At 41.8% G+C, this 11008-nt stretch overlaps 1 protein-coding gene across 1 annotated transcript; it reads left to right on the top strand.

Annotated features, from left to right (window-relative positions):
• Nucleotides 1-956: 956 nt before the first annotated feature.
• On the top strand, nucleotides 957-10724 carry LOC134619779 (collagen alpha-1(XIV) chain-like). The gene is made up of 9 exons (XM_065470055.1): nucleotides 957-990; nucleotides 1038-1205; nucleotides 1341-1474; nucleotides 4650-4685; nucleotides 5242-5308; nucleotides 5385-5573; nucleotides 5851-5928; nucleotides 6575-6730; nucleotides 10444-10724. The coding sequence occupies exons 1-9, from the start codon at nucleotides 957-959 to the stop codon at nucleotides 10722-10724; spliced, it is 1143 nt and encodes a 380-aa protein (XP_065326127.1).
• Nucleotides 10725-11008: the final 284 nt, after the last annotated feature.

An 11008-nucleotide genomic window follows, 5' to 3' on the forward strand; every position in this document is an offset into this window, starting at 1 on the left:
ACTCGTGAACAAGACCCCGAGATACTTAAACGCCTCCACTTGGGGCAGGGACTCGTCCCTGACCCGGAGTGGGCACTCCACCCTTTTCCTGCTGAGGACCATGGCCTCAGATTTGGTGGTGCTGATTCTCATTCCCACCGCTTCACACTCGACTGCAAATCCGTTCCAAGGCGAGCTGGAGGCCATCAACCGATGAAGCCAACAGAACCACATCATCTGCAAAAAGCAGATCCTGAGACCACCCAAGTGAAAGCCTTCCGTCACTTTTCTATGCCTAGAAATGCTGTCAATAAAAATTATGAACGGGATTGGTGACAAAGGGCAGCCCTGACAGGGCCCATCACCCACCAGGAACGAGTTCGACTTATTGCCGGATATGCGGATACGCTCTTGCAACGGTTGTATAAGGATCAAATGACCCGTAGCAATGGGCCCGACACCCCATACTCCCGGAGCAACCCCACAGGACACACAGGTCAAATGCCTTCTGCAAGTCCACAAAATGCATGTAGACTGGTTGGGTAAACTCCCATGCACCCTCTAGTATCCTTGAGAGGGTAAAGAGCTGATCCAGTATTTCACAACCAGGATGAAAACTGCATTGATCCTCCTGTATCTGAGGTTTGACTAACGCAGGGGTGGCCAACTCCAGGCCTCGAGAGCCGGTGTCCTGCAGGTTTTAGATATCACCCTGGGTCAACACACCTGAATCAAATGATTAGTTCATTACCAGGCCTCTGGAGAACTTCAAAACGTTCAATGTTGAAGAGGTGATTTAGCCATTGAAATCACATGTGATGGATCACAGACACATCTAAAAGCTGCAGGACACCGGCTCTCGAGGCCTGGAGTTTGCCACCCCTGGACTAACGGATGGATTTTCCTTTTCCAGGGAGGCTGAGGAGTGTGATCCTCCTCTATAGCTGGAACACACCCTGTGGTCCCCTTTCTTAAAGATGGGAACCACCACCCTGGTCTGCCAGTCCAGAGGTACCCTGCCTGATCTCCAAGCAACATTGTAGATTCATGTCAACCAGGACAGCCCAAGAACATCCAGAGCCTTCAGGACTCGGGGCAGACCTCGTCCACCCCCTCGGGGGGTCCTGTCGGGGGTGCTCTGGGAGTATGGGCCATTCAGTCCTTATACGACTATTGCAAGAGCTTGGTCTGCATATCCGGCAATAAGTTGGACTCGTTCCTGGTGGGTGATGGGCTCTGCCAGGGCAGCACTTTGTCACCAATTCTGTTCATAATTTTTATTGACAGCATTTCTAGGGGTAGCTAAGTGGCAGAAGGCTTTCACTTGGGTGGTCTCAGGATCTCATCTCTGCTTTTTGCAGATGATGTGGTTCTGTTGGCTTCATCGGGTGATGGCCTCCAGGTCACCTTGGAACGGTTTGCAGCCGAGTGTGAAGGGGTGGGAATGAGAATCAGCACCTCCAAATCTGAGGCCATGGTCCTCAGCCGGAAAAGGGTGGATAAGCGGAAGAAAAAAATCGATGAACATTTATTTTGAAAGAAGGAAGTGTGATCCTCTATCAAACTGTTTTTTTCTTTCCACAGTGGGTAATGGCAAAATCTCCAGTGTTAGATTAACACTAGAGAGTGTCTATCTGGGTCCACTCCTCTGAGTGTTAAATCATCACCATCATCATCATCGTTTAATTATATAGCACTTTAAGAACACACCAGGCAGACCAAGTTGCTGAACAACACAAATTAAAACAACTACCAAATTAAAAATACAATAAAATCATTAAATAATACAATAAAATTAATTAGAGATTAATTAGAAAGAAAAATTCAACAGCTGGGTATTCAAAGGAGCTTGAAAAGAAAAGCGTCTGGACTTCTTTAAGTTGCTTGAAGACCTTTCACCTCTCATCCGAGAAGCTTCTTCAGTTCTAAGGTCAAATGGCAGATAGTCCCAGATTTAAATCCAGTGGGAGTATCCCCCTCAAAGACGGACAAAAGGACCCCCTGATGATCCTCTAATCACATGAGCCAAGGTGTGAAAATGGGTGTGGGTCCCAATCAGCCAGGGTTTCGGGTGAGCTCATTGTGAAACCTGGCCCCAACTTATCATGCGATTTCCTGAGGTCAGATGGCCCACAAACAGTTGCCCATAGTGGACCTCATCACAGCCACAGAAACTGCCATACGGATTAATAAATTATCACAGACAGAAGCAGAGCAAATCATGATGAAAGTCTCAGCCACCCTCCCTGGACCTCCGGGTCTTCCAGGAACCCCCTGAAACAGCACAAGGAGAGCAGAGGTCACTGCAGGTCACGTTCACGCCAGCCCTAAACCTCAGGGGTCTCAAACTCGCGGCCCATGGGCCAGTTGTGGCCCATGTCACCTCTACTTGCGGCCCGCATATTGATGTGAAGAAATATTTTTAAAAAATTATTATACAAAAAATGATTTAATACGACGGCAGAGTGTTACAGGCATGGCCCTTTAAGACTGTAGCCTCATGGGCGGTGTAGTCCTTGCTGCAGGGAGAACATGTGGGACCGCCCCTCCCGCTGTGTGTGTGTGAGCGTGAGGGAGGGAGAAAAAGGAAAGTCGAAAAGTACGAGGTGCTACCGAGCAGGCAGCAAGCTCAATACCTCATGCTGGGAAATTACAGGTCGTAATGTAGTAGTTCAAGTTTTGGGTTATTTCCAAAAATGACCCCACAGGTTGTTTTTCTTCAAAATCTTTAAAATGCAAAGTTGTAATATGTTCATGTTCCAGGTATTCCTCATAAAACATGTTTGTAACGTGAGGCCATTTGCATTTTTATTTATTTTTTCATTAATTTAAAAAAAATGCAGTTTTTGTGTCACTACCCCACTCTTCCACAAGTGGGGTCAAAAATGACCCCAAGCAGTTCCTATGGAATCTTCTATGAAACTTTCAATCTTAGCAACTCTGACTGTCCCACTTACACTTCTGATGGATCAGGAATTAATTTTTACACAGTAACATACATGATTTATAGTCAGGGCTGCACATAAGTGGTCCGCAGGTGTGCATTCGCTGTCAAAATAAAAGTATTTTAGCGTTCCAACTTCTAATCTGGTATGCGCCTTTTATTTTGACAGCAAATGTGCACCTGCGGACCACTTATGTGCAGCCCTGTTTATAGTTTCCTGTGCATTTCAAACATTGTCCTCTCTGATGTTTTTTTTTAATATCTAAAGTAACATGGCTGCTATGAGGCCAACTCGGATCCCTGTGGACCTTGCCCTACAAATAATCCAGGACAGATGGGATGAAGAGCCCATCGGAGGCATTGACTCAGAATCTGACATCTCAGATATAGAGGACCCAGACTATTGTCCCCCCCACTGAACAAGGCCAGTCAGATACAGAGGAGTCCTCTGATGAGTCCTCTGTAGAGGAAATGGATATTGAGTCTAACAGAATGATCCTCCCTCTTACTGCTATAGCCACAATATTCTGAATTAGTCGGCCAGGGCTTGCACCTGGGTTTAGTACTGTCTCCCCAATAGATGCATGGAAGATGTTCATGTCTGATAATATAATAGAAGAGGTGCTGACATGCACAAACATGGAGGCACGAAGAGTCACCACAGACAGGGGAAAAGAGTGGAAAATGTAATCAAACATAAGCTCATGGCCTTCATTTGATTGACCATTCTTGCAGGAAGTGAGAAGAACTGGGATGTACCAGTCGTGTTTTTTGGGAGTCCTCTGCATAACCCATTGTACAAGGCCACTATGTCAATTCAAAGATTTAAAGATATTCACCGTTTCTTGCACTTTGATGACAAGAGGACCAGAGCCTACATATGGGGCCTGCTCCTGCTCAACTGCAGGCAGAAATTCATCCTCAGTGATTGTGTTACAGTGGATGAACAACTTGTGCCTTTCAGAGGGAAGACCCAGCTTCTGCAGTATATGTAGAGCAAGCATGCAAAAGTGATACAAGTGATAAAAAAACTGCAATTTCTTAAAATTAATGAAAAAATAAATAAAAATGCAAAGGGCCTCATGTCACAAACATGTTTTATGAGCAATACCTCAAATATTAAAATATTACAACTCTTCGTTTTAAAGATTTTGAAGAATAACAACCGAGTTTATAGCAAAATGCATTGTTTCTATTTGGGGTCATTTTTGACCCCACTCGTGGAAGAGTGTAGGTATTGGTAGGTTGTGCATCCAAGGGTTAAGTGATAATGCTGCACAAATATTCATATTCTCTGTTTTGTGTCGACACATTTGAAGCTTCTAACGATGTTTCATGTAGATTTGCCCCTGACTCTGAGAGGGAATGTTAAAGTCCCGACAAACGTATCATCATCACAGTCCTGAAGGCCAGAGACCTCTCGCTGGTCTCGACAGGTTCCTGAAATCAAATCCCCTCGATTTAAGATGTGTGTGTTTCCCTCTGAGAAATGTCAACACTGAAAAGTACAAACATTTGAAATTATGTTTTTACTTATTATACATATAGATGAAGATTTCCAATATTTTAAATTAATGACACAAACAAGCAGGCTGGAGTTTAGTGAGGACAGCAAGATGATCAACATGCTGTCCTGACGAGAGAATCACCTGCTTCATCTTGTGTTCGATGTTTCACAAGTTTGTGTTTTTTTTCCTCGTTTTTCATGAATTTGTTTCTCTTGCAGGGACCTCCTGGAACTAAGGGAGAGAAAGGTGAACGGGTGAGCTCTCTGTCTTCATGTTGTTACTTTCCCTCCGTCACAAACATCCTGTCTGCTAACCTGCATATTGAGATATATTGTTGTGTTGCATCAGGAATGTGAAACTAAAGGATACACTTTAAGGAAAAAAGAATTTAATAAACAGCAGGCATCCATCAAAGTATTAATGAAATATCAACATCATCCAATAAGTAAATATAATATGTGTAAAGCATAGAAATGTAAATTTTGCATATTGACTTTGAACTAATCTAAAAAAGCCCAAAATCTCATCGTTTGCATTCTTCATGCTGAAAGCTCATCACAGGCTTCATGTCTTTGAGTTTCATAAAATAAATTTACTTTAAATTTGCTGTAACTTAATATTTGACACAAGCAGCTGCTGCAAAACTGCTGAAAAAGAAATGAAACAAGTCTGCAGATTTATGTGTAAATTTCAGTCATTAATAATTATATTTGAGTCTGTAGCGCCTTCATAAAACACAGAATATGAATCATTTAAAAACACTCCCACATAACTGAATGTGTTTTATATGAACATCGTTTGGTTTTTCAGGGAGATCTCCAGTCGACAGCATCAGTTCAGGCCATTGCCAGACAGGTCTGTGAGCAGCTGATCCAAAGTGAGTTAAAAAAACAAACCTTTATTTGTTAATAATAATAATAATAATAATAATGTTTGAACTGAACTGTTTTCAGGCCACATGGCGCGCTACAACAGCATCCTGAACCACGTGCCGAGTCCTCCTGTGTCAATCCGCACAGTTCCTGGACCACCAGGAGAGCCTGGTCGAGAAGGACCCTCAGGACCACAGGGAGAACAGGGACCCCCAGGCAGACCAGGCTTCCCAGGACAAAATGGACAGAATGGGCAACCAGGAGAAAGAGGTACGTTTAACAAAATAGTAAAACTCTGTTACTGTTTAAAACAGAGTGTGAACTGAGGGGCTGCCACACGGCCCAGAATAAAATAAATAGAAAATTATTTTGAACTGCAAACGATGCAAAGCTGCAGTGGTTCAGTCTAACAGCAAATAAATAAATAAAAAGTCAGAAATGTGCAGGAAAGGTCGACCTTACAGACTTTCTCCATGTTACAGTGTATCTGTCAGAAATGACACTAAGTAAAGAATGAAAACTGTTTTTATTTCTGTTGTGTTTCCAGGACAACCAGGAGAGAAGGGTGATAAGGGATCTCCAGGTGTTGGTGTTCAAGGACCCAGAGGACCTCCAGGACCACCTGGTAACTTATTTTCCGACTGAGCCTTTCTGCACCATCCCAGTGATGCGGTGAAGAAAGTCCTGAACATGATCACCTGATTAGTAAAAGAAAACTCTGTTTCACATGTTTCACATGGATCATTAAGATGTTGTAAAATCCACAGAATTCAACAGAAAATATTAAATTTTTATTAAATGTCTTAAGATAAGTGACATGCTGAGCTAGATTATTATTTTTATTAGTAGTAGAAGTAGTTTTGTTGTTGTTGTTGTTTTTCTGAACTGAACCAAAACATGTGAACAAATCGTGTCTCTAAAATTGAATGACTGAAATCATTTATTTCTGTTGTCGAGATGTTATTAAATTAATTTTGAGTGCCATTTAAAAATGTCTTAAACATTTATTACCTGGAAAAGTCTGGAAGTACTTTGGCTACCCGACTCTGACCATAAAACCATTAAAAACATCACTTTGATAGTTGGCAAAGTATTTTTCTGTCCTCTGACTCATAAACGCAGGAGAAAATGAAACACAAACACATGTTGTGATAACTTTGGGCTCACAGTCGGGGTTCTTATGACTGGTGATGAGTTTGACCTCACAGAGTGAATCTGTAATTCTAACATTTGTGTTTTGTCTTCTAAACTCTTCATCCTCTTCCTCCCAGGTCCCCAGGGACAGGGCAGACCAGGTAGCTCTGGACCCTCAGGACGACCTGGAAATCCCGGAGTACCCGGTCGGCCCGGAGCCCCCGGTCCCATCGGCCCCCAGGGGCCTCCGGGTTACTGTGATCAGAACTCCTGTGTGGGCTACAATGTTGGAGGTACGTAGCCTCAGAAATATGAGGAAACTATGATCCACCAGTGTTATCAAGACTCTAATTGTTGAGGTTTTTAATTGTTATTATTATTAATTATTATTATTGTCAACCACATGATTAAAGCAGCAGCCTCCACCGTGACTGTTGTGTAATTACAGCCACAGACTGAAGAGGCTGTAATGAGACTTACAGAAAACCTGCATGTTTGTTCAAATATGTGAACAGAAGAAACTTTTTAACTGAGCATGAAAACATTTCACTGCTGATTGTATTTGGACTGAAGTCATGAAGAGAGATGTTCAGTTCTTGTGGTTCATTTTCACACTGAAAAGCTGCCACTGAGTTACACAGAGTGCATGTCACTGAAGTGGGCATGAAACACTACATGTATAAAGGTTCATTTACACTCTGGAGCCCTGCTTTCAAAAACTGACAGAAATTTAAAAGCTCGTGAAGCTGAATTTAAGAACAAAGTGACGTCCTGCCACAAGGTGGTGCTAAACATGTTCGAAGAACTTTAGACACTTATTTCTTAATTCCACCTTAACAAACAGCATGAAGTCTGTGCCTGGTTTTGAGAGCAGCCTTCATGGTGTAAATGAGCCTTTATACATTTAGTGCTTCATGTTCACATAAAGTCATCCACCCACACTCAGTGTGTCTGAAGGTGAAACACGTTCAGATACACTCACAGCTAAGATGCAGGATTCAGTTTCACAAACAGCAGTCGGTGTGTTGAAGTTAAAAACACAGAAATCCATCTTCAGTGTGTGATTTTGAAATTTTGTACAATTTCAAATATCATGCAGCGCACTGGGATTTTTTTTGGACGTGATTTTAAACATCCAAAGACTCGATGGAACGACAGAGACAGAGATGATGTCTTTAACAATTTAGCCTCAAAGTGGCCTTTAAAGGCTCATTTCACCCAAAATAATAAACTCTAAGCAGAATTTGTTGAGACAGTTTCTTTTGAGACAAAACAGCTGAGTTTTTAAAGTTTATTTATTCTGCTGCTTCTTATTTTTAAAATCATACACAGACTTTTACAGTGGTAGATTTTTCTGTTGATGCTAAAGATGATCAAATGAGGTTCATGTATGTAAAAGCAATCACTGAGTAAATAACTGTGACCTGAGATTTTAGACTTTTTTTCTTATGAGGATGAAAAAAGTTCAAACTTTACTTCTCAAAATTTCTTCAGTCAACCAAAAAAACAAACACAACTTTGATTTTGCAGCAGTTTCTTGAACTGAGACCAGATGTTGAGTAAAGATGCTGATTATTTAACTTCAAAGTGAAAAATAAAAAGAACAGAATATTTTATTGGGATTAAAACTCATTTAAATCTGACAGATCTTTGAACATCAGCTCTGGAACGACTTCTATTGTGTTAAAGTAGAAGGAAACAAACCTCAATGACATGTTTTCAAAAACAACATGTTTTATTCCACACGTGGTCATAAACTCTGCATCTTAACGTCTCAGTTGGTGCTGAATCACTCTGTGCAGTGAGTGTGGGTTTAATCTGTCACTGGAAAGATGCTCCATGCAGGGTTTTCTAATGCATGCATTAGTTATTTAATATGTCACCATACAAACATTCAACAAATGACAAAATCCACATGAAAGTTGCAGGTGATGAAGCAGCACTGCAGGCAGATGTTACCTTCCAGCATCCACACTCAGTCTGTTTTCTCACCTGCTGCAGGCAAAGACCCAGGAGGCATTTATATCTGAGCAGCTTCACAGCTGATCCCTCACATGCATCCTGATCACTGTTAGTTTGCACCAATCACAAGTCAGCAAACATGTTTTTGAGAGACTAAAGAAAACCCTGCAGGAGTCATCTTCAGCATGTTCTGTGCATGTTGGTGCTACATCACTGATGTGTTTGAGGTTAAAGGTCACACAGTGGCCTAAACGGAGCTGTGCAGCTTGCAGTCTGCAGGGTGGTCATGTGAGTAATGTCTGCATGTTGTAATCACTCTTCTTTCTCTGTGTTTGTGTCTCCACATCTCTGTCTTCACCTTCTTTTATCCCCCATAATAACCCACAACAGAATATTACTGAGACGTTCACTTATAATCAAACAGGGCTGTGCAATTCATTTGTTTTGTCTCCTGCTATAAATCCAATGCACCCTTTTTCCTTCCCAGTGTCCACTTTCACTCCTCTCTAAAACCTTAAATCCCTGACAGTCATGGCAGGTTTAATGTAGCACGATCAGAATTATTGCTGTGATCCAAACATCCCCACATGTTAGACCACATGTGACGGGAGCTTCAACCATGATGTGGCTTCAGTTAAGTTTGCATACGCTCATGATGGGCGGGAATGTCGTAGTAATTTGGAGCTTTTTAGGATTTCTGTGAACTGTTCTTTTTCCAGGATGGAATGATTGTAAAGCTTAAATCTTTAATGACTTTTGGATTTGGGTCAAAAGTATGCAAACACCCAAAATAATATTTGGTTAAATATACATTCAGGCAAGCTGCACCTCGACCAGATGCTTTTGTTAGCCATCAACAAGTTTCTGGCATATTTCTGACCTGATGATGGACCAATCATCCAGGAAGAATTGGGAGAGATTTAAATTTGTTGGTTTCCTGGCAGACATTCCTAATCTGTCTGTGGTGATCGACTCAGAGGCCGTTGACCACAATCATAACATTTTGTAAGAGATATATTGCTCCCAGTATTACGCAGATATGAATTACTTAGAGAACAACATGCAATTATATACCATCATCTGATCATCAGCAGATGTAATCTTAATCTTAATCTCATTATTATCATTATTATTATTATTATTATTATTATTACTTCCTATAGTTGTAGATCCCCAAAAGTCATACGTAGATTTGGTCCAAATAAATCTAGAGTGGCTCACTGAGGTGCCGTATACAAACAGCACTACTTTATGTGATGCATTTGTTGCTTGTTTTAATTTTTTGTTGTATTTTTTAAGAACAAGAAAAATATGGAATTATCAGCAGGATTAAAACGACATACTTTGAACTTACATTGACACAGTCGTCCTCTCCTTACCTTTTCTTCTAGATTATGATCATCCAATTCCTCTTTTTTAATTCCCAGACTCCACTGACTTAATACAAACTCCTGTAACTCGTCCTAAACACTCATCTGCACGACAACTTTGAATATTTTTGCACGCTAAGTATCCAGATGCTTATCATTTTAAAGAAAATATTTGAAAACATTCAGTTACTTAAAATATGACAGTTTGAATGTCAGCTAATACAAAACTGATCTGATACTTGCTGGTAATACTTAGACATTTGTACAAATGTCTCACAAAACGTAAACATCAAAGCTCAATCTGACTTATTTAAAGCTTTTTATCCTAACGAGCCTCAATATTGTCAAATGACTTTCTAACCCTGACTCACAAATCCTGACTGGGTAACTCTAACTTCAAAATCCTCACTTTGTTAACTGACTCATAATCCTGATTTGGTTGCCTTGACAACATAGACCTGACCTGGTAACCTTTGGTAACCCTTGTCTCTGTGTCTCTTGCTCCTTCCTTCTTACCCACCCCCTTTTTTCTTGCTAACCCAATCAAAACCCTACAAATTGCTCCAAAACACTGCTTCCTGTGGTGGTGGGGTCGGCCATCTTTGTTTTGGGCTTTTCACTGCCTATCTGCCGGGCTGCTGGTTGGGTCGTTGCCTGGTTGGTCGGCATCACAGAAGGCGAGGATGTCACTGACGGCGGCGCTGTCCCCGCAGTCCAACTACCACCCAGCGTCTTCCAGAACTACGGCGAGGTCGAGGAAGACGATCCGTACCGCTACTACCAGCCCAACTACCCGGCCCCTCGACCAGTGGCGCCCGATGATCCCGCACTGGCCCTGGGTGACATTGAGCTGAGGTCTCCTGGTGTCTACCGCACCTCTCGGAGTGTGAAGGAGGAGGAAGAGAAAGTCGGGTCGAAGAGACGACTAAAGAGAGGCGCTGCGTGGACTAACTGAGAGGAGTTGATTCTGATTGGGCGGCTCGGAGCTGCTATGGCCTAATCAACAAGTGCCTGATGTAAAGGATTTCTTATGGACATTGTAGAGGGACGGGAAGGGATACCAGTCGGGACTATTGTAACTCATCTATGCTACATTAAGAAAACTGTTTCAAAACAATTTACATTTTGTTTGTTTTTCATTTGTCAACAATATTGTTTGGAAATCGTCGGATCTTAAAGAGGGTTCATGTTTCACAGGTGAACTGTTCTCACAGACTGTATAACAAAGGTTCATGTAGC

Source organism: Pelmatolapia mariae, linkage group LG22 (assembly GCF_036321145.2).
Source record: "Pelmatolapia mariae isolate MD_Pm_ZW linkage group LG22, Pm_UMD_F_2, whole genome shotgun sequence".
NCBI lineage: Eukaryota > Metazoa > Chordata > Actinopteri > Cichliformes > Cichlidae > Pelmatolapia > Pelmatolapia mariae.

Coding starts and splice junctions, on each gene's coding strand:
- LOC134619779 (XM_065470055.1), top strand. CDS start 957: ATGGGAACCACCACCCTGGTCTGCCAGTCCAGAG. Junction 1,206..1,340: donor GTTGGACTCGTTCCTGGTGG/GTGATGGGCTCT, acceptor TGCTTTTTGCAG/ATGATGTGGTTCTGTTGGCT. Junction 5,929..6,574: donor AGGACCTCCAGGACCACCTG/GTAACTTATTTT, acceptor TCTTCCTCCCAG/GTCCCCAGGGACAGGGCAGA.